We start from the raw sequence: 23,942 nt of genomic DNA, 5'->3' as shown, positions 1-23,942 counted from the left end.
TAAGAGAAATTGAAACATTAGACTGAAAAAAATAGACCATTGTGGTAATTTTACATCTCAGTCAAAATGATGGATAAAATAGGTATATTTCTCCTACTTTAGGCCCCTGGTCGTAGAGGCCCAATTTCGGTAAAACCATTTGAACAAAATGTATAGTTACTGTGTTCTGGCTTTTTAGGGGAGTTTAAACATTTAAAACGTTTTAAAATCCACAGTGTTTTGGATGTATGCAAACAGTCTTGTCCTCTTCTGCACTGTAAACCCTAATGTTGTCATTACTGGAAAAATCAAGTTGTCTTAATTAAACGTTACTTGAAATATCAAGTGTTGGGCTCATAACTCAAATATCTAAGTTCCTTGAAATTATTTTTCTTAAAACTCCATAGACTTAAGATTTTAAATGTTAATCAAACTATTGAGGACAAAATTAAGGCTATAGGGAACACCCACAATACCTTGAGCATGAATTATTTAATTGTTTCCTTGGTCAACATTACCATATGGGGGCATTTAAATGGTTGTTATTAAGAATTCATAGATGTTTTAGCTCTTTTGGTGTATAATTTATGTTGTTTTGTTGTAAATAGTTGTTTTGTGTGATGTCACCATTAGGGTGATCTGTGTCCCCTTTGGTCAAATTGGACCCTGTTAACACTTCTGGATAATTTTCTTGTTGTCTTTATGTGCTTTTAGAGCTTAATAGTTTTGGTCACCATTCACTTGCATTGTATGGACCTACAGAGCTGAGAAATTCTTCTAAAAATCTTAGTTTGTGTTCAGCAGAAGAAAGAAAGTCCTACACATCTGGGATGGCATGAGGGTGAGTAAATGATGAGAGAATTTTCATTTTTGGGTGAACTGTCCCTTTAAATCTGTGAAAAGAGTTTAAAGTAAAAGACATAAAAAAAATATCACTGAAAAATACGTTTCTTCTATATAAGACACCTTTTTTTCTTCTCTACATGAAATGGCAAGATGAGCTGACCTGTCTGTTGTTGTTTACCGTAGTTCACTTTCACCTGTGGTCTGCAGTGCTTTCATTTATTGTTCTCTACTGTTTTTCAAAAAAGTATCTTGTGGTATCATTTGCAAGAGATTCAAATAGACATGATGCAGCATGGGGCATGATCAGCTCTAATTAAATAATAATGCATTAAAACTTACGTTTTTTCTTTTACAAATAATAAATCCCCTAGCCCAGATAAGTTCAGTATTTAATTATTCAAAACATTCAGAATTATTTATTTTTTTAAACATCAATAATTAATTTTTTTAATGTATATATTTGTTTAAAGCAAAGTGTTTTCACAAGTACAGTTATTATTATTATTATTATTATTATTATTATTATTTTCTATCTTATTTTGCATTTCAGTTAGCAAACTTAAGCTGTAAAACAGTTGTTCGTAGGAACTACATTGACGCTCAGCAGTGCCCGGACTGTTTACATAGACGGACTAGAAAATAGTCCTCTCATGTTATTTTTCCGGGTTCGCTCCGTTTCGATAAGCTTGAATGTGAAAATATGTGCATTCAGATAAACTACAAATACCTACGATAAACACTAACAATGACTATTTTATGTTTAGTTAATAAGGAAATGGAAGAAATTGATATTTGAGTGTTTAAATAGCGTGCATCATATTACCTACACCAGTTCGGTTTACACTCATGACTATCAGTTACACTGCTTCTAGGTAAAAGATGTCAAAAGAGCAGGAGAAGAGCCGGCGCTGGGACTGGGACAGTCCTCAGTGTCGAGCCCAGCTGGATGAGATCTTTTTCCGCCAGCATGATTACATCCAGACGGGCAGCGCTGAACACAAGGACTTCTGGAGCTTCTTTGAGCGCTTTCAGAGGTTCAAAGCCAAGAGAGACATGACAGGATCAAAATCCAGTAAGACAGAATCACATGAGGGGAAATCCAGAAAGAAACCAGGATCTGTGGATCTGGGGCTCCCGAAGGACTATGATGCCAGGTGGATCAATGTGGCTCAGTTTGTTGTCCTCAGCAAATACAAAAATATGCCTAAAGATTCAATTTTCCAAAAACACAGTCTTTATTCAATTTGAGAAAACATTATGATTAAAAGGGGTAAAATGTCATATCTTAAAGGGGTCACGACATGACATTTTTATTATTTGAATATGTTCCTTGAGGTTCACTTAGAATATTAGTAAAGTGATTTGCACAAAAAACAGTAATATATATGTAAGAAAAAACAAAACAAAAAAACAACTAAATAACAACAACATTTTCCACCCTCATTCTGACCCTCTGTCAGAAACACTCAGTTTTGGTGCTGCTTCTCCTTTAAGACTTGACAGGAAACGCCCAGTGTTCTGATTGGCTCTCTGCTCTTGCCTGACCTCTCTCCACTTGCCATGATAAGGTAAAGTAGGTGTTGATGTGTTGTTGTGGAGGTGGTCAGATGCTTGTCTATCACAGTGTGACATCACAATGTGGAGGAAATAGAGAACGAGCTCTTTTAGCAGTGAGGAGGAAGTTTTGAGTTCTCAAACTTACAGTGTGTTTTTATAGTACAATGACCTCTTATATGTTAAAATTTGATTCCTTATGTCATGACCCCTTTAAATATGAAAAAAGTTAAACTGTCCCACACCTAAAACAAAAACTGAATCCTGCTCTAAAGGAATATTCCGGGTTAAATAAAAGTGAAGCTCAAACGAAAGCATTTGTGGCATAATGTTGATGACCACAAAAAATTATTTTGACTTGCCCCTCCTTTTCTTTAAAAACAAAAACAAAATCTGAGTTCCAGTGAGGCACTTATAATGGAAGTGAATGGGGTAAATCCGTAAACATTCAAATACTCACTGTTTCAAAAGTATAGTCACAAGACGTAAACTATACATGTGTAAACATGATTTTAGTGTGATAAAATCACTTACTAACCTTTTCTGTGTAAAGTTATAGTCAATTTTACAACTTCATTGCCATGATGATGTAATGTCAACAAACCCTAAAACCCTAATACAACTGTAAAAATGATGATTTAGACAACTTTACAGCTCAAATAATACATGAGTTTTAACAAAAGATTTAGTGTACGTGCTTTTATAAAATTATAAGCTTCATATTTTGGTCTAATCTTTTTTTTTTTTTTTGGTAATCAAAATTATGCCACAAATGCTGTTGATTGAGCTTAATTTATATTGAAACCAAAATATTCCTTTAAAAAATACAATAAATAAATAAAATGTTTTCCTTGGGAATAAATGTTTCAGCATAAATTTTAGGGGGATTTTAATGCTCAACAGGATAAAAGACTGATGACACAGACATTTGAGGGTATGCATCTTAACTTTTTTAAAGATAAATAAAATCATAAATCATCACTGTTATCACATTTTCAGTGAGTAAATTAACTTATTCTTAAATAAAACATACATTTATATTATATAAAGCAACAAATTAAAAAATACATACATATACATATATGTATAAAATTAGAAAAAATATTATTTTTATGTTTTTTTTTTTGTTGTTTTTTTTTCTGTTGCTCCCATTTTGTCACTGACCCAGGTACAGAATCAACATCTCAGTGTGCTCCAAAGATGTGGAGGAGCGCCTCGGAGGATCTGATCACAGGAGGCGCAGAGAGACCTCAGGTCCTGGCAGGCAGGAGGTCACAGACTGCCGCATCGCTCTCCTCCATTTCCTAGATTTCAACCAAAAGCAAAGTTTCAATAAGCTTGCTAAGCTGAAAAGGGAGCAGAAGTGTCTGCCCATCTTCCAGTACCGTGACAGAATTGTGGAGATGGTGAGGACTCACCCTGTGGTGGTGGTGGCTGGAGACACGGGATGTGGAAAGTCCACGCAGGTGCCCCAGTACCTGCTGGCATCAGGGTTCAACCATATAGCCTGCACTCAACCACGCCGTATTGCCTGCATCTCGCTGGCCAAGAGAGTGAGCTTTGAGAGCCTCAACCAGTATGGCTCCAAGGTACAAGAATCTTTCACTCAGGCCTGTGTTTACCCATGTTTTCAGACATAATTCAATGGGGATATTATTAAGACGTTTAAAGCTGTAATCTATAATGGCTTTTTCCTTCAGGTTGGGTACCAGATCCGCTTTGAGAGCAGCCGCACCACGGCTACCAAACTCCTGTTCCTGACCGAGGGTCTTCTGCTCAGGCAGATCCAGCAGGATGCTACTTTGGGACAATACCAGGTGCTGATCGTGGATGAGGTGCATGAGAGACACCTGCATTGTGACTTCCTGCTGGGAGTGTTGCGTTCCCTTCTGGCCCTGCGCCCAGACCTGCGGCTGGTTCTTATGTCGGCCACCATCAACATCAAGCTCTTCTCCAGTTACTTCAACAGCGCACCTGTTCTGCAGGTCCCTGGCAGACTCTTTCCTATACAGGTGAGTTTTCAGCACTCTTTACTATTCAAAAGAGTCCAAATGCACAGTGTATTTTTATGTGCGTCGGAACCCTGGAAAGCTTTTGATGAATGTTTTATGTATTTACATTAATTGTGACATTTGTCTGCTATTATGACATTTGTGTATTACAGCATGTTTACTATACACTCACTGAGCACTTTTTTAGGAACACTATGGTCCTAATAAAGAACCCGACGTGGTCTTCTGCTGTTGTGGCCCATCCACCTCAAGGTGTGACGTGTTGTGCATTCTGAGATGCTATTCTTCTCACTACAATTGTACAGAGTGGTTATCTGAGTTACTGTAGACTTTGTCAGTTCGAACCAGTCTGTCCATTCTCTGATTACCTCTCACATCAACATGATGTTTCCATCCACAGAACTGCCCCTCACTGGATGCTTTTTGTTTTTGGCACCATTCGGGGTAAATTCTAGAGACTGTTGTGTTTGAAAATCCCAGGAGACCAGCAGTTACAGAAATACTCAAACCAGCCCATCTGCCATCAACAATCATGCCATGGTCCAAATCACTGAGATAAAATGTTTTCCCCATTCCGATGGTTGTTGTGAACATTAACTGAGGCTTCTGACCCGTATCTGCATTATTTTATGCACTTCACTGCTGCCACACGATTGGCTGATTAGATAATCGCATGAATAAGTAGATGTACATGTGTACCTAATAAAGTGAGTGTAGGTGACAAAATGTATTTGGACTCTTAGCCGTGCTTAAAAATGTCTGAATGTCAATATTTTAGAAAATAAATATAACATTTTATTTTAATTAAAGATAGCACAAGCATTCCTCTCAATCAAATTTTTTTTTTTTTTAAAAAGATGTTCGTTTTAAATGATAAAAAAATAGGAACTCTACCGGTATTCAAAAAAGACATATTAGTATTAGTACAATTTCTGGTTGTCAAATGTTAGTGGAACATGTCCATAGTTAAAGGAATATTTCGGGTTCAATACAAGTTCAACTCAATTGACAGCATTTGTTACATAATTTTGATAACCACAAAAATAATTTGGATTTGTCCCTCCTTTTCTTTGCAAAAAGCAAAAATCAAGGTTACAGTGAGGAACAATGGAAGTGAATGGGGCCAATTTTTGGAGGGTTTAAACAGAAAAATGAAGCTTATAATTCTATAAAAGCACGTACATTAAATCTTCTGTTAAAACTCATGTATTATTTGAGCTGTAAAGTTGTTTAAATTGTCATTTTTGCAGGGTTTACAGCGTTACGTCGTCATGGCAACGAAGTTGTACAATTGAATATAACTTTAAACAGAAAAGGTTACCTGGTGATTTTATCACACTAAAATCATTTTTTAACACGCATATTGTTTTTGTCTTGTGACTATACTTTTGAAACAGTGAGTATTTAAACGTTTATAGATTGGCTCCATTCAATTCCATTGTAAGTGCTTCACTGTAACCTTGATTTTTGCTTTTTTAAAGAAATTTAAAAAGTCTAAATTAATTTTTTGGTTATCAACATTATGTCACACATGCTGTCGATTGAGCTTAACTTGTAGTGAACCTGGAATATTCCTTTAACCCTTTAAACTTGGATTGGCCTGCCTGGTGGGCCCTCAATATTTTTTTTTTAATCATTATTATTATTATATATTAATATCTACAGTCTTGACCAACACAGAATAGGTATCATTTGAAAGTTTAGAAGCTGTACTTTACAATGCATGCAGGCATTATGACCAAAACTGAACAAGTGCTTCGAAATTTTCAGACAAATCAGATGTGTTCCGTTTTGATTATTTATTAATCATTTTGCACTGTGCATATTACTGTAATTAGTAAAAACATCAATCTCATCAAAAAGCCATGTGTCATATGTTGTTGGAAAGCTCTCAAAGAGTAGAATACAACCAGCATATTTGTTTTACTCACAGACAAAAATATAGCAAATAATAACTAAGTATATCTTTGACATACATGTTTCATGTGAACAGGCATTGCTCATATGCCGCATTGTCGCTTATAACTTCACAAAAAATATCTCATACCATTACTTAGAGAAGGTGATTATCTTTCAAATGAGCCCACACACAATTTAATGGGATGATTAGATTATTAGATAATTCACACGAAGCACAATGTGCACATAGCATCTGGCTAACTGGCATCTTGCTATCTGGCTACAAACACGTTAGCTTTCCTGGATCAGATGACGTCAACAGAAATGATGTAGTGTCATGGAACGCTAAACCAATCGGACTGGGCTCAGATTGCTCAAACCAGTGGTAATAGTCCTCCATATTTGGGCAGAGAATCATGTGATGAATCATTCTAATTACATATGGCCACCAGGAGATGGTGCCAAGTACATGATACAGACTCAATGATGACTCAAATGGCACAGAATGAAACTCATTCCGTGAAATCTCATTTTTAAAATCATGTCTGCATGCTATGCAAACCTTTAGTCATTGTTGTGTTTGCATGTGTAATTAGTTCTTATGTACAATTATTATATTTTATTTGTTTGGAGATGCTTTTGGACACTTGGAGACATTTTTTGACACTAGGATAAGTTATATTTGTAATGCTATAACTTTTGATTACTTTTTTATATCAACACAAAATTCTCAGTTTAAAAATTCTCAATTACTCAGCTACAGGTGACATAATTGGGAACAAAACAAAAGCAGTTTTCTGAGCTACCTTATTTACACCCTTAGATATACGTTTTGTGTGTGTGATTTTTTTTTTTTTTTTCAGCAGTTTCTTAGGCTGAGAGTCTCAGAATTTATCATAATCTATATAATTTTATATTAATTATATAATATATAGTTCTCTTTACAATGATACCGAACAATTGACCCACCTTGTTTTTTGTTGAGTTATAAGCCTAATTTTGGGTAATACACTGAAACAAGAAATCTTTAAAAACACCCTCAGAGCTTAAAGCGTTAATATGATGAACTACACCTGTGATAACTTTATGGAAATTACTTTATACTGTCACTAAAAATCACCTTGGGACCATTTAGGTAAAGGTAATTGTGAAAATGGTTAAGAAAAGTTATTTCTGAGAAATGAAATTCATACATTCTTATATGAGGCTTAAAGGTCAAAATACTTTTTGGAGTCACGATGTATTGTAATTATGCATTACATCTAAGTGTTTTTCAACCATTACAGTGAAATCTTCTCTTTTGCTTGACTGTGTAGGTAATCTACCAGCCCATTCCTCAAGAAGAGCAGGTGTCCCGCTCTGAGAAGCTAGACCCACGGCCGTATTTGCGTGTGCTGCAGGGTATTGACCAGCGGTATCCACCAGAGGAGAGGGGTGACCTGCTGCTCTTCCTCAGTGGAGTGGCCGAGATCTCCACCATCCAGGAGGCCTGCCAGACTTACGGCACACACACAAAACGCTGGATCGTCCTTCCTTTGCACAGCACGCTCTCGCTAGCCCAGCAGGATAAGGTACTAAAGCAGACTCTCCCAGGACAGGGTGACTACTCTGCAATCAGTTGGTTTATTAATCATGATCTTTAGTTGTTGTAATATTTGTCTTTTCAAATATGTTTCACGACCCAGATTTTAGATTGGACATCAAGTGGTGACCCAACACAGTACCAGAATTATTTATCATACAAAAGTAAACAAAAAAATCCTTAAAATGAAACACTGAAAATGATTAAAACTACCATGAACTACATAGGACCAACAATATGCTAAATTATTAACGTGCAGAAAATTGTCAATTTTGTAAATGCATAAACAACAGTAGTAGTGTGATTTACTGTCTTAACACATGGAATAAACACTGGGCTGTATAATGTATTGGTATGTGACTGATGAATTTGAGCCAAAATACTGTAGAGTTTGATTGGACGCAAAGTCTTTGATGTCAACAACAAAAGAAATGGAAATTATTTTCTCCTCTCTTTTAAAGTTGATAAGCCTATTTATTTTGCTATCCTAAATATGCACAATTATAAGGTTAGTTATGTTTTATTATTATAATTTAAAACATGCATTGTTTTTTCACCTGCTGTTTTACATCTGAGCCATCAGTATTTATTATTATAAATGACCATGTTAGCTTTTAATAATGTCTGTATAATATGAACTTTGACCTTTAGGTGTTTGACATTGCTCCCCCGGGTGTAAGAAAATGCATAATTTCCACCAACATTGCTGAGACCTCAGTCACTATCGATGGAGTGCGCTTTGTGGTCGATTCAGGTAATTCATGCAAATTGGTGGAAGAAGCAGAACCTGTAGAAGTAAAGCTAGTAGAAAGGTTTCAGATTTTTTTTTTTTTTTAAAGACTTTTAAGCAAGTTAAAAAAATAAATAAAAAAACCCTACCATCACTTTTTATCTTTATGCTCTTTCCAAAAAATATAACTTTTCCTTTACCTTTGAAACGGTATTGATATTTTTTGTCAGGTAAAGTGAAAGAGATGAGTTTTGACCCAAAGTCAAAGATGCAGAGACTGCAGGAGTTCTGGATCAGCAGAGCCAGTTCAGAACAGAGAAAAGGACGTGCGGGAAGAACCGGTCCGGGAGTCTGTTACCGACTCTACTCTGAATCAGATTATGATGCCTTTGCCCCCTATCCTGTTCCTGAGATCCACAGGGTGGCGCTGGACTCCCTCGTGCTGCAGGTACTCTCATTCACTTATGGAAGAATAAGTGAAAATTCAGTATAGAACAATTAATTTATTTGGATAAAGTAAATTGATAAGTTGACATTGTAAACATTGCATCAGATATTGAACTTAATTTTTAGCTGCACCCCGTCATTGTGCATTCATGTTAATGAAAGTCATTAGTTTAAGATGTGCTGTGTTTGTGCAGATGAAGAGTATGGATCTTGGAGACCCTTGCACTTTCACCTTTATAGACCCTCCTCCCGCCTCCAGTATTCAGACTGCAGTGACATATCTGCGAGACCAGGGGGCGCTAGATGAGCACGGAGAACTCACTCCCATTGGCAGATTGCTGGCGCAGTTGCCTGTGGATGTGGTCATTGGTAAGGAACCTTTAAAAGGACAGTTCACCCAAAAATGGAAATTCTATCATCATTTACTCACCGTCATGCCATCCCAGATGTGTATGACTTTCTTCTGCAGGACACAAACAAAGATTTTTAGAAGAATATCTCTGTAGGTCAATGCAATGCAAGTGAATGGTGACCAAAACTTTGAAGCTCTAAACAAACGCATAAAGTCATCATAAAAGTAATCCATATGACGCCAGTGGTTTAATCCATATCTTCTGAAGTGTTCCAAACCTTTTGGGTGAGAACAGACCAAAATGTAACTCCATTTTCACTGTACATCTTGCCATTGCAGTCTCTAGCCTTCTGAGACCCTGCTTCTACATCTGTGGACGTTACGTTTTGGCTTTGCCATAGGCTATGCGTAATTTCATTTCATTTAAACCGACTAATCTCAGTTCAGGAGACTCCAGGTTGTCATTAAAGCATTAACTTTCGATGCACCGAGTCATGTAAAAAAAAAACAACATCACAGGTGCAGATCACAGAAGAGTTTGTCTTTGGGATAGGCAAGGCAAGTTTATTTATATAGCACATTTCATACTCAATGGCAATTCAAAGTGCTTTACATAAAAATGATAAAGAAAATACAAGACCAAATACATTTTAAAACCAATTAAGAACAAGAAATAAGAATAAAAAGTAATAAAATAAATGTAAAAGTAAAAAATTATTAAAATGAATAAAAAGAAAAGAATACAGAAATAAAATGACACAGTACAATCAGTAAGTTCAACACAATGCTGAGTGAATAAATGCACAGTTAAACAGTGTTTTCAGTCTGGATTTGAATGTCGCTACTGTTGGAGCACACCCGACCTCTTCTGGAAGCTGGTTCCAGCTGCTGGTGGCATAATAGCTAAACACTGTCTCACCTTGTTTTGAGTGAACCCTCTGCATGTCTAACTGACTTGTTCATAATGATCTGAGAGGTCTGTTAGGTTTATATTCAACAAGCATATCTGAAATGTATTTAGTTCCTAAGCTATTGAGCAATTTATAAACGAGTAATGGTACTTTAAAATACATTCTAAATGTAACTGGAAGCCAGTGTAAAGACTTGAGGACTGGAGTAATATGCTCAGATATTTTGGTTCAGGTTAAAATCCTGGCAGCAGCATTCTTGACTGGATACAAAACATCTAATCCTCGCTATATTTTTTTAGATGATAGTAGGCTGATTTAGTTATTGCTTTGATGTGACTACTGAAACTAAGGTCTGACTCCTAAATGACAGCAAGATTCCTTACTTGATTTTTTTGTCTTTAGACCCTTAGAGTCAAGGTATGTTCACCTTGGGAATTGCTCCTTTGTTGCCAAATATGATGACCTCTGTCTTGTCATTGTTTAACTGAAGGAAGCTTTGGCACATCCAACTGTTAATTTCATCATGCAGAGAGTCTATGGGGCTGTACTCATTTGGCATAGATAGATCTGGGTGTCGTCTGCATAGCTGTGGTACGCAATTTGGTTCTTTTTCATAATTTGGCCTAGTGGGAGCATATACAGGTTGAACAGGAGTGGTGCAAGAATTGAGCCTTGTGGGACTCCTCACATCATGGACGTCTACTCAGATTCATAGTTGCATATGTTCACATAGTAACCCCTCCCATCTAGATATGACCTGAACCAACTGAGGACCATCCCAGAGAGCCCTACTCAGTTTTCCAGTCTGTCTAGGAGAATGTTGTGGTCAACAGTGTCAAAGGCAGCACTGAGATCTAGTAATACCTGCACTGATATTATGCCTGAATCAGTACTTAGCCGAATATCATTAAGGATCTTTATGACCGCCGTCTCTGTGCTGTGATGCTGTCGGAAACCAGACTGGAAACTGTCCAAGTAGCCATTCGAGATTAAGAATTATTCAGCTGATTGAAAACAAACTTTTCAATGATTTTGGCTATGAAAGGAAGATTTGAAATTGGTCTGTATTTGTTAAATTTAGTTATCCAAATTGCTCTTTTTTTTTAGAAGGGGCTTAACAACTGCAGTTTTCAGGGACTTCGGAAACGTGCCTGATAGGAGTGATGCATTGACTATTTCTAACAGATCTTTTTCTAAACAGTAAAACACATTTTTGAATAATGGTGTGGGGAGTGTGTCAAGAGAGCGGGTCGATGTTTTAAGGTGCTGTACTATTTCTTCCAGGGTTTTGCCATCAATTGCCTCAACATCTGACATAGTGACTAATTTCTGTAGTTTTTGTGGTGGGTACTGTCTGACCTCAGTGCAACATGAGGGTGAACTGATCACCATTCTAATATCGTTGATCTTCTTCATGAAAAATGATGCAAACTTGTTTCATTTGCTGTCAGAGAGCATTTCACAGGGAACCTGTGTTGGGGGGATTGTTAGTCTCTCTACTGTAGCAAAAAGAGTGCGGTGTTGTTTATATTGCGGTTTATATTGCGGTTTATAATGTTTGAGAAGAAAGTCTGCCTAGCTGTACCTAGTTCCTACTTCATTGAAAGCATGAAGGCTGTCTTTATAGATGTTATTATAGACTTTTCTGCCACATTCGTTCTGTTTTCCTGCATTTTCTTTTCAGGTTTTGTACTGCTGTTGTGTTTCTCCATGGTGCTTTATGCCTGCCAGTAATCTTCCTGACCTTTACAGGAGCAATCCCATCAATAGCATTTTTAACTTTTGAGTTAAAATTATCAAGGAGAACATCAACACAGTCTGCAGTATACCGTACTTGGTGTCATAGATATAGCCTTCATAAATTGCACACTAGTATTCTCATTTATGTACCTCTTTTTGACAGAGACAGATGTAACTTAAGTGGCAGGAGAAATCAATATTTCAAAGAAAATACTGAAATGGTCAGATAGCGCTACATCCTTAATAAGAGTGGATTAAATGTTCAGACCCTTACTAATGAGCAGATCCAGAGTGTGTCCATGAATGTGTTTGGGTCCGTATACATGGTGTGTCAGATCGAAAGTGTTTTAAACTGTTATGAGTTTCTTTTGCAGTGTTGTGTCCAGGATTATCTATATGAATGTTGAAATCCCCAGCAATAACAAAACAGTCAAATTCAGAGGATGTTGCTGGTATCAGTTCTGTAAAATCATCAACAAAGGCTGGAGAGCATTTTGTAGGCCTGTAAATAATTATAAATAGAATGCGTGGAGCACCTTTTAGTACAATACCTTAGATATTCAAAAGTCAAGTAATCACCAAGTGACACTTGCTTGCATTGAAAGACATCTTTAAATATTGCTGCTAATCCTCCACCTCTCCTAACAGCTCTACAGACACTCATAAATGTAAAGTTTGGAGGGTCTGTTCATTGAGGACAGTTGCACTAAAGCTGTCATCTAACCAAGTTTAATTTAGAAACATAAAATCCAGGTTGTTTGTTGTGATGAGGTAATTGACTAAAAATGACTTGTTGTTAAGTGAACAGATGTTTAAAAGGGCTAACTTCACAGTATCTGTTTTTGACCCCGCAGCAATCTCGGATTGAGGTTTAATAGGCAACAGATTAGAAAGGTTTGCCATATGTCTTGAGAAGGCCTTAGTCTTTCTATCACTCAACATAACAGATATAGAAAAAGCTACAGGCACATTGGTTCCCGCTTGTTCTGTAAACATTTGTAAATGTTGCTTCTACTGTAGCAGGGACCCGATACACATCACTGAGGGCTGTTATCAGTTGTCTGTTGTTCACCAAGGGCAGAAGAAGGACGATACGTGCCCTGGTGTTTTGTCAGTGGCCGGAGAGCTCTATTTGAGGGAGGGGGAGGGTGAGTTGAGCCCGCAGGCTTTGTTGGTAGAGGGGCCCACCGTTTTTTGGTTGGTATCTGGGCGCTTGCAGCAATGGAGTGGGAGAGCTTTCTTCCAGCATAGACTAGTTCCTCCATTTTCTCAGAGAAGCTCAGAAGTGGTGATGTTGGCGAGCGGGAGAAAGTGTATGGTGAGAGGGGCTATAGCCTGGTGTTTTTGGAGGCTAAATTATGTTATCTTGGCTCCCTTGCCTTTTTTCCAGGAATTTGTCCTTGGGTCCTGTATCTTGGAGCAGTTCTAATTCATCACAGTCCGACTGTAGAATGCCCTGTGTGTGGGGGGGATCTGCCTGGATTGTTTCCCTGAGCAATCAGTGTTGTGATTGTGTTATTGAGGGATTTGTCTATCAAATGTCCATCCAGGTGCTGAAATGCGATCCTCTGGTCATCCTGACACTGCGGTGGTGATTGTGTACCATCCAGGTTGAGTGGATTTGTGCACGTTGTAGATAGATGGAGAAGTAGATACTGTCCTTCAGCACTTTTGCACCAAGTTTGTTTGGTTGGAGGCCATCTGATTTAAACGGTACTCCTTGACTCCAGAAAATATTAAAGTTATCAGTGTAGTTCAGTCCTCTTATGTGGCAGGTTTTGTGCAGCCAAGTGTTTAGACTGAGCAACCGAGAAAACATGTTTGTTCCTCGGGCTGGGAACAGCCCACTGATGAACGACTGAACTTTCAGTCTTCAAAGAGTTTCAAAGAGTTCATTGAAAATCTCTCTTAAGGAGTTCTGACTGCTCCTTTCGAATATAATTTCCCCCCACATGTATAATAACCTGATTTACAGTCTTACGATTCATCAGAATGTTCCAAAGTTCCTTATTTACATCAGAAACTGTAGCTCGAGGAAGGCAGCAAGTAGTGGTAGCTCTGTTACCAATGCTTCTGATAATGGAGTCACCCACTATCAGAGTGCTGAGTTGGCTGTAATCTCAGCAGAACACCGATGCCTGCTCAATCTTGAGCGCCTGCCAGCTGCACTGTTAGCTGCTGACTGATTGATCTTTGTCCGATCACATTCTGGGTTTCTTCGTCCGCATTCATTAGTGGTACAAATCTATTTTCAAGACGTATCGGGAGTGGAAGAAAACCAGTATTGGCTATTCAGGTCAAAGCCGTATCTGGGGTGGATGATCCTAATGCTGCAATATATGATACTCATGACAGTCTGATGTCTCGAGCACCTTTGGGTTTAGCTCCCTGTTTATGCCATCGGTTTGTGCTCTCACTTTCACCAGCTACTTTTGGCCTGTACTGCTGGTTTATCTAGGCTCAGTATAGCCTGTCAAGGAACGTTAAATTCACATGACTCATCGGCTGTAGACTGAGGGAGTCGACGGTGATGCTCTCCTGTGTATTCCTTCAGGGATGGCAGTACCGCAAGTAACATTGTTTCAGAACTGCAATCTTTTATAGAAGTCTATTAGTTTGAGCAGCAAGTGGATTTTTAGCGGAAAAGAGATATTTTCTTTCTCATCTGTCTGTGTGAAGGCAGCTGTGTTGTCCCATTTTAGGAATGTAAACTGCCGGTAGTAGGAGACTAGTAGACCACTTTGACAGAAAATCCATTTTTGTAATAATATTTTAGTCCCAAAAGTCTCTGGTTTAAGTATGGGTGACAAATTAAGTCGTTTGAGCACTGTGCTGAACTGCTGATTTGAAAATAAGAGGTTAAACTGCAAAAGCAAGGTAGGACGGAGCAGTACAAAAAGTGTCCGAACTGTAGTGAAGTTTTTACATTAAAACCTGTTTGAGTCAAAAGAGTAGAGTCTTTAGTTTTATCTGATATGCCTTTTTTTTTTCTTCTTCTTTTTTCTCCCCAATTTGGAATGCCCAATTCCCAATGCGCTCTAGGTCCTCGTGGTGGCATAGTGACTCGCCTCAATCTGTGTGGTGGAGGACGAAACTCAGTTGCCTCCGCGTCTGAGACTGTCAATCCGTGCATCGTATCACGTGGCTTGTTGAGCATGTTACCGCAGAGACTTAGCGTGTGTGGAGGCTTCACGCTATTATCTGCGGCATCCATGCACAACTCACCACGCACTACACTGAGAGCGAGAACCACACATTATAGCAACCTTGAGGTGTTACCCCATGTGACTCTACCCTCCCTAACAACCAGGCCAATTTGGTTGCTTAGAAGACCTGGCTGGAGTCACTCAGCATGCCCTGGATTCAAACTCACGACTCCAGGGGTGATAGTTGGCGTCAGTACTCGCTGAGCTCTGACAAATTATTTGATAAGGCCCAATTTGATGTGCAGAGGTGGCATCAGCACCTTCCATGGGTCCACCAGTGGCTCCCACTTGACGTTGTTCCTCCCCACAGAGAACTCTGTCCACTGTGGCCGGTCCCACCTGTGGTAGTGCGCCTTGGTGTCCCTGCTATCCCAAAGGCAAAGATAGCAGGGAAACTTGGTAAAACCACCTTGGAGACCCATCAGGAATGCCACCATTCTGAAGTCTCCTATGACCTCCCAGACATACTTATCATACTTCAGGGCGTCCAGCAAGGTCTTGATGCTGTTGTAATCCTCTTTGAGGTGCACCAACTGAGCCAGGGGAAGAGACAGGTACTTGTTACCATTATGGGGCAGCACGGCTTTGAATATTACTTTAGTATAAATACATGTTAATTTGGATTCATATGTTGTTGTTTTTTTCTGACTTTATGTGAACGAAGGCACAAATTCGCCCGTTTTCTCATTGGAAATAGGTACATTTCTAAATATCACTGTCCTGGTCACAAAAGCAAAGTTTGTGGGGAATAATAGCCATTTACTATACTTTTGGGGCATAAGCAATTAGGAAATAACACTTGCTACCCAGGAACAAAAAACAGAAGAAAATAAAAATGTTACACAGTGTAATCAGTACATAGATTCAGTATTTTTCATGCAAAATTTTATTTTAACATGGATGGCAGTGATTGGATGATTCTGGCCATTACTTTGAATCAGAAATATTTATGCTAATTTCTGTAATGTCTCAAAAGCATGAATAAGCAACACACCTGGAAACATAATAAAAAAATTTGATTAAAAAAACAGACTTTCTATAGCTTGGTATTATTTTAAATTTCACAACGTATTCCCACTGTCCACATATGTGGACATACATTTTTTAGGAATACTATTTGGTCTATAAAAAAAAAAAACAATTTTTTTTTTGCTTGTTTATTAGGGGCTACTAATTACAAATCAAAAAGGGAAATGGAAAATGCACAGCAGTCACGCTAGAGTCTCAGGAGGCTATCATGATTTTAAACTCGATTACACTTTCTAGCGCTTGACGCCCTGTAATCGAGCTTGAAATCATGACCGCCAAGGAGACTGCAGACATTGATTAAACCACTGGAGTCATATGGATTACTTTTATGCTGCCTTTATGTTCTTTTTGGAGCTTCAAAATGTTGGTCACCATTCACTTGCATTGTATGAACCTACAGAGCTGAGATATTCTTCTAAAAACAATTGTTTGTGTTCAGTAGAAGAAAGTGTGATGGCATGAAGGTGAGAAAATGATGAGAGTATTTTCATTTTTGGGTGAACTATCCTTTTAAGTGCTTTAGGTATTTAAGTTTTACAGATTAAAATTTTTGTTTAACATTTGAAATTTAAGTTGCTTAAATGCCATGCAAATAATGTCATACAATGTAAAAAAAAAAAAAAAAAAAAATGTTTCGTAAAACAGTCTTCATTTTCCTTCTACAAAATATTAATTCTTATTTATTTCTTTTGATTTTGGGGTGAAATATGACCTGGACAGTTCCTTGATAGGCTTTGTGAGATTCACCCTCAAACAGTCCAGTTTACACAATATGTTAATCGTACTGTGTATATGTTCTTGTTCAGGAAAAATGTTGGTTTTGGGTTCAGTCTTTAACCTGGTGGAGCCAGTGTTAACTGTTGCCGCTGCGTTGAGTGTTCAGTCTCCGTTCCTGCGCAGTGCTCAGCACAACCCTGACTGTTCAACTGCTCGCCAACCCCTGAACAACAACCAAGGAGACCCCTTTACACTGCTCAACACCTTTAATGCCTGGGTGCAGGTCAGTCTTGCCATTTGACTGAGTATAAGCGCTAGTATATTCAGTGCTGTGACGTCTCTCCTTTACCAGGTGAAAGGAGACAGAGGAAGTGGCTCCAGGAAGTGGTGCAGAAGGAGAGGGCTGGAGGAACAGAGGCTATACGAGATGGTCAACCTTAGACGACAGTTTAAAGTGAGCAGTTTTCTTACAATGAATGTATATTAAATTGAATACGCCCCCAAGTGCAAAATGAGTCATCAATATTATTAGTCCGTTTACCGTATTTTTGATTTCATGGTGTCTTTAAGCTTCAGTTAGATAAAGCTTCCACCCAATTGAACATTCCAAACCCATACCTGGTCCACTTACACCTCCGATTGATCTCCATTATTTGTCATCTGGTTCTCTACAGGAACTGCTGCGGAGTCATGGTCTGCTGGAGGCTGATCCGGGCGGTAGGGCGAAACCGCAGGATCGAGCCAGGCGCAGAGAGAGACTGACAGAGAGGCAGAAGCTGCACCAGCTTAAACGTGATCATGAGCTCCAGGAGAACACCAAGAGGAAAGTTCTACGTCTGGAGGAGGGGCTGGAGGAAGATGGCTCATCTGGGTCTGATGGGGAGGGAGCAGGTTCGAGCAAAAAGGACAAAGACAAAGCTGGACAGACTGTCGACATACAGGTGCCTCATTTAATTTGACAGATTCACAGTAGTCTTTATCCAGACACGATAACTTACGGATTAAGACAGAATAACATACTGTATATGACCATATTATAAAAATATATTTAAATAATATATTTGCATATATTTTGCATTACAGTAATAAAAAGGGAAATGTGCTTAATTGTGATAAAAATAATGCAAAAGAATTACAGGCTTTGTGAGATTCACAGACTGATTGTCTGACGCTTACAGGAGGTGAAGTTCAAGTTGCGTCACAATGTAAATGAGCTGCAGGAAGCTGCATATGCCAGTGCAGAGCTGTCATCACGGAAGCAGGCTCTGCTCAAACTGGTGCTGTGCCGTGGTCTTTACCCACAGCTGGCCATACCAGATGAACATAACGCAACCCGCAAAGACTCCGAACAGGTAACGGCTAACTGCACACAATAAACAATAGTCACTCATTCACATGTCTGCACAGTAATCTAAGGTAACTTTATATAGAATTGGAACGATGTTGACGAATTGGATGTCAATGTCATCTTTTTGGTCTTAGGTGTTCCACACGCGAAATAAGCTAGGTGTTGTGATCCACCCTACCAGCGTGTTTGCCAGTGACCCGGAAGCTCTGCATGTCCCTGAGCATGAGTCCAGCGAGTTTGGTACACTGTCATTTTTGCAATAAGACAAAATTTACACTATTAGACCTTAGACTGATTCTCTTCTCTTTAATGTTGTGCATTGTACATTTCATTGTTGTAGAATGAATCTCTCTTTCTCCAATTGCTCTCTCTCTCTCTCTCTCTCTCTCTCTCTGTAGGTGCTGATAAAGGGCAGAGCAATAGGCACCAGTTGCTAGCCTTTGTTACTCTACTAGAAACAAACAAACCTTATGTTTCAAACTGTGTTCGGATTCCAGCACTGCAGGTCAGTAAAATGACCATGAGTTGAGTGAATATTGTGTTTTGTTCTGTTCTGTTCTATCTCTTTCCTGTTCTAATCTTTTTTATTGTATTGTGTTATGTTCTGTTAAATTCTGTTCTATTCTATTCTACAGTTTTCTGCTCTTATGTTGTTGTTATGTGTTCTATTCTATGCTATCTTGTTCTGTTCTGTTCTATTTTGTTGTGTTGGAATCTGTTCTGTTCTATTAACTTCTATTGTGTTCTTATCTAATATATACTGTTGTGGTCTATTCTATTAATTTTTTCTGCTCTATTCAATTCTGTTATGTTCCATTCTATTCCAATGTGTTCTGTTCTATTCCATTCTTTTTTGGGGGGGGGGGATTTTTCCCCTTTTCTCCCAGTTTGGAATGCCCAATTCCCAGTGCGCTTTTAAGTGGTCACATAGTGATTCGCCTCAATCCGGATGGCGGAGGATGAATCTCAGTTGCCTCCGCGTCTGAGACCATCAACCCGTGAATCTTATCACATGGCTTGTTGAGCGTGTTGCCATGGAGACATAGCGCGTAGTGGAGGCTTCACGCCATCCACCGCGGCATCCGTTCTCAACTCACCACCGAGAACGAACCACATTATAGCGACCATGAGGAGGTTACCCCATGTGACTCAACCCTCCCTAGCAACCGGGCCAATTTGGTTGCTTAGGAGACCTGGCTGGAGTCACATAGCACGCCCTGGGATTGGAACTAGCAAACTACCGAACTCCAGGGGTGGTAGCCAACGTCTTTTACCACTGAGCTACCCAGGCCCCCCTGTTCTATTCCATTCTTTTGTGATCTGTTCCGGATCTGATCTCAATTCTGTTCAGTTCTTTCTGCTCTATTCTTTTCTGTTGTTTTACATTTTATTCTGTTGTGTTGTATACTCTTTTATTGTGTTCTGCTTATCTGTTCTGATGTATTCTATTCTATTTTGTTATGTTCTGTCCTGTCCAGCTCTACATTGTGTTCCTTTCTAATCCATTCTGTTGTATTCTATTGTGTTCTATTCAGTTCTTTTCTGTTCTTTTTTCTGCTCTATAAAGTTTTTATTTTTCATTCTATTCTGTTGTGTTCCATTCTATTCCATTCTATTGTGATCTGTTCTAGATCTGATCTTGGTTCTGTTCTGTTGTGTTCCATTCTATTTCATTCTATTGTGATCTGTTCTAGATTCTGTTCTGTTCTGTCTGCTTGATTCACTTCTGTTGTTTTCCATTCTGTTCGATTCCATCATGTTCTTTTCTATTTGATTGTATTCTGCTTTGTTATTTTTGATTTATTCTATTCTATGCTATCTTATTCTTTTCTATTCTATTTTGTTGTGTTTGGTTCTGTTCTGTTCTATTCAATTGTATTCTGTTCTATTCCATTCAATTCTGTTTTATTGTGTTCTTTTCTATTCTGTCATGTTCTATTCTATTTGATTGTGTTCTGCTTTTCTGTTCTGATGCATTCTATTCTATTTTGGTGTACTCTGTTCTGTCCAATTCTACACTGTGTTCTGTTCAATTTCAATTCTGTTCTGTTTTCTACTGTGTTCTGCTCTGTTCTGTTCTATTTTCCTTTTTTCTATTATTTCTTTCTGTTCTATAATCTTCTGTTATTTTCCATTCTATTCTGTCTTCTTTATTCTCTTCTGTTGTGTTCTATTCGATTGTGTTCTGCTTTATTCTGTTCTAATCTGTTCTTTTCTATTCTTCTTTCTGCTCTATAAAATTCTGTTACTTTCCATTCTATTTGGTTGTTCCATTCTATTCCATTCTTTTGTGATCTGTTCTCGATTCTTTTCTACTCTGTCTGCTCTATTCTGTTCTGTTGTTTTCCATTCTTTTCTGTTGTGTTCTATTCTATTTGATTGTGTCCTGTTTTTGTTTGTTTTTTTTGTTCTGATTATTCTATTCTATTTTGTTGTGTTCTGTCCTGTCCAATTCTACTTTGTTGTGTTGTGTTCTATTCAAAATCAGTTCTATTCTATTCTATTGTGTTTACCTCTTCTATTCTATTCTGCAGTGTTTTGTTCTCTTCAGTTCTATTCTATTGTATTCTTTTGGGTTCTAATCTAATCTATTCTTTTCTGTTCTATCATGTTCTGCTCTATAAAGTTCTGTTATTTTCCACTCTATTCTGTTGTTCTTTTCTTTCTATTCTATTCTTCTTTTTTCAGTTCTGTTGTGTTCAATTCTATTCTATTCTATTGTGTTCTGCTCTTCTGTTCTGTTGTGATGTTTTATATTCTGTTTAGTTATGTTCGGTTATTTTTTGTTCTGCTATATTCTATTGTGTTTTGCTCTTCTGGTCTCTTTTATTCTATTCTGTTGTGTTCTAATCTGTTCTGTTATACTCTTTTTCTCTGCTCTATTCAGTTCAGTTCTATTCCATTCTATTCTTTTCTATTGTATTTTGTTCTGTTCTATTCGGTTCTGTTGTGTTCTGGTCCGTTCTATTCGGTTCTATTCTTTTGTGTTCTACTCCATTCTGTTGTGTTCTGTTCTATTCTATTCTTTTGTGTTCTATTCTATTCCATTCTGTTGTGTTCTGTTGGATTATATAATTAAGATCTTTCTTATTTGGCTTTTGAACCAAGTGCCTTAATGACTGTTTGAACTGAATGTAAAACTCCACACATCAGTCACTCAGAGGCCTCATGTATCCTGATGGTCAGTTTGTCAGATGTTTACCTCCAGACTTGTTATAATCTCTCTCTGTAGGCCCTGCTTCTGGTGGCCAACTCTGTGGACACTAATGCAGACTGCACGCGTGTGGTGGTGGATGGCTGGTTGGAGCTGGGGTTGACTGACGGAGAGATGGCCCTAAAGGTTCTCTCCTCTGCTCTCACTCTGCGGGGGGAATGGGAGAGGCTACTTCAGTCCCAGCTGAGCCAGGGTGGTCCAGGTTCCACAGCTGGGGTTGGGCTGGGGGGACCCAAAACATCCCGCAGGGAGATGGAGAAGCTCTGTGAGGGACTTGTGCGATTTCTGCTGTATACTGAGGTAATGTCAAACAATAGATCTAATTTTAGACCTTTACTATACTTGCACCTTGCAGTTGTAAAAAGATCCTAAGCTACAGGCTGATGTCTTGTATATTTAGGTTACTTACAGTCTGAGCCGTTTATCAGCACTGCAGTCTCAGAACCTGTACATCGGACCCCAGCAGGACTCAGATCTCTCCTCTGCTTCAGCACTTGGTTCTCTGTTCCCGGGCATGAAGGCAGAGCCAGATCCCATTAAAGGAGGCCTGCGCTTATGTCGCTACTTCACCTACAACTGTCTGTGTGTAAGTGCTCTCTTCATGTACATCATTTTCTCTGACAGGGGGAGTTGTCGCTACAACCACTCAAAAACCCTCTCTTTTTTAACAGTCCTCTAGTAAAATGTCTGAAATTCATAAAATAAAAATGTATGAATTGGGTGTTTCTTTAACTACGGACACTTTATGTCCCAGGGGTTGATTTTTATCTCTCTTTTTTTGTTTTGATAAATGGACACATTCAATGATTTTTCAGACATTCATCTTAAAATATATATATAAAAAAATAATCATAAAATATGAATTACATTTTTAAAACTATAATAATTTAAAAAAAGATGTTTATTGTGTGGAAGTTATTTATTTCAATTTTAATACAAATTATGGCTGTCCGCCAGTGCACATTAGTTGAACGAACACCTAGTTACTGGCCACAGAGGGCTTATTATTCTGCGTTTTTAATGTACGTGTGATCTAGGACTCTAAGGACCTGTACAGTGAATGTCTGCGAACTTTTTGGAGCTGCCCTCACTGTGACCTGTACATGCCCCTGACGCCCTTGGAGCGCATGCAGCATCAGGCCACCTGCAGACCACTGGAGGAACAGCAGCCTGAGGAAGGTGAGAAAGAGGATGCTCCAATGATACCTAGTGATATCCCTAATCACTTCCAAGTTGTAAATGTTTCTACTTTGCTTTTTCTACACAGAGTCTGACAGCGTAAAGACTTCTTCATCGTCTTCATCTGGTCTGACCAGGGTCTACCACTGTGACATCTGTAATAAAGACCTGACTCTCACCTCAACAGAGATCCTAAAACACAAACGTCAGCACCTGTCGTGAGCTCACACACGGGTAGATGCTTCACTCTGAGCTCTGTCTATCTTTATTTGATCCACATTCATTCACCGCCAAACAATATTTTATTTTTCCTGCAGTAGGATACATTGAGCTCATTCGTGGTTAATTATAACATGGTGCTGAATCTAAAAATGCTTATGTACGGTTATAGTTTTTTTAATAAATGTTTTTGTGAACACTTTCTTTATGTAATCATTCTCATGGCATTTGATTGAGTTGGTCCTGAAATTGCATAACACTAATGATGCGCCCCCTTGTGGACAATCAAGAATGTGTTTGGTGAAAATTGCCTCCATCTAGTGGTAACAGCGGTTATTGAGTGAATCTCATTAAAACTGATAAATACAGTATGTCCAGAACATCCATCTTCTATAGCCGCTTGTCCTATGTAGGGTAACAGGTAAAGCTGGAGCCTATCCCAGCTGTCTCGGGCCAATGGCAGGGAAACACCCTGGACAGGTGGCCAGTCCATCACAGGGAAAACACACAGAGACATACACATTCACACTCTCACTCACACCTACGGGCAATTTAGAGTTTCCATGTCACGTAACCTGCATGTTTTTGGACTTTAGGGGAAACCGGAGCACCCAGAGGAATCCCACATGAACACAGGGAGAACATGCAAACTCCACACAGAAAGGCCCCTGGGTAAGCCGGAACTCAAACCGGGGACCTTCTTGCTGTGAGGCGACAGTGCTACCCACTGAGCACTGTCACCGAGACCATTAAGATTTTGCACTGTGAAAGTATTTTTATCACAAATAATTTGAAAAATGAAAATGTCATTCTCTTTTTTGTAATGGAATAAAATAATGATTTATAATGTAAGCATACATCATTGTAGTACTGGTTGTACTGAATTTAATCTATACTGATTAAAAAAAAAAAAAATGCTGTCTGAACAGCATGATTTTCATTACTGTATTATAATAATAAAAATGAGATCTTTTTCAC

The 23,942-nt window shown here is 38.5% G+C and overlaps 1 protein-coding gene across 2 annotated transcripts; it reads left to right on the top strand.

Moving 5' to 3' along the window:
- The first annotated feature begins 1,454 nt into the window (after window positions 1-1,454).
- On the top strand, window positions 1,455-23,821 carry LOC127455722 (probable ATP-dependent RNA helicase DHX34). 2 transcript variants are annotated; one of them, XM_051723798.1, is made up of 18 exons: window positions 1,455-1,979; window positions 3,548-3,968; window positions 4,080-4,391; window positions 7,607-7,861; window positions 8,524-8,626; window positions 8,833-9,050; window positions 9,244-9,418; window positions 17,094-17,287; window positions 17,357-17,458; window positions 17,679-17,945; window positions 18,183-18,356; window positions 18,487-18,592; window positions 18,751-18,857; window positions 21,585-21,866; window positions 21,967-22,152; window positions 22,604-22,745; window positions 22,834-22,979; window positions 23,561-23,821. In XM_051723798.1, exons 1-17 carry the CDS (start codon window positions 1,705-1,707, stop codon window positions 22,965-22,967), a joined length of 3,453 nt encoding a protein of 1,150 aa, XP_051579758.1. In that variant the 5' UTR covers window positions 1,455-1,704; the 3' UTR covers window positions 22,968-22,979; window positions 23,561-23,821. The 2 variants fall into 2 exon arrangements, with proteins under 2 accessions (XP_051579758.1, XP_051579759.1); XM_051723799.1 differs by lacking the exon at window positions 1,455-1,979 and adding an exon at window positions 2,033-3,313.
- The last annotated feature ends 121 nt before the right edge of the window (window positions 23,822-23,942 follow it).

The sequence above is a fragment of the Myxocyprinus asiaticus genome, chromosome 18, assembly GCF_019703515.2.
Source record: "Myxocyprinus asiaticus isolate MX2 ecotype Aquarium Trade chromosome 18, UBuf_Myxa_2, whole genome shotgun sequence".
Taxonomy (NCBI): domain Eukaryota; kingdom Metazoa; phylum Chordata; class Actinopteri; order Cypriniformes; family Catostomidae; genus Myxocyprinus; species Myxocyprinus asiaticus.
This window is presented reverse-complemented; position numbering and strand designations above follow the sequence as displayed.

Excerpts from the sequence above, each read along its gene's own strand:
- LOC127455722 (XM_051723798.1), top strand. The coding sequence starts at position 1,705 with ATGTCAAAAGAGCAGGAGAAGAGCCGGCGCTGGGACTGGGACAGTCCT. Across the intron at positions 4,392-7,606 it reads GCAGACTCTTTCCTATACAG|GTAATCTACCAGCCCATTCC; the intron begins GTGAGTTTTCAG and ends TTGACTGTGTAG. Across the intron at positions 8,627-8,832 it reads GCGCTTTGTGGTCGATTCAG|GTAAAGTGAAAGAGATGAGT; the intron begins GTAATTCATGCA and ends ATTTTTTGTCAG.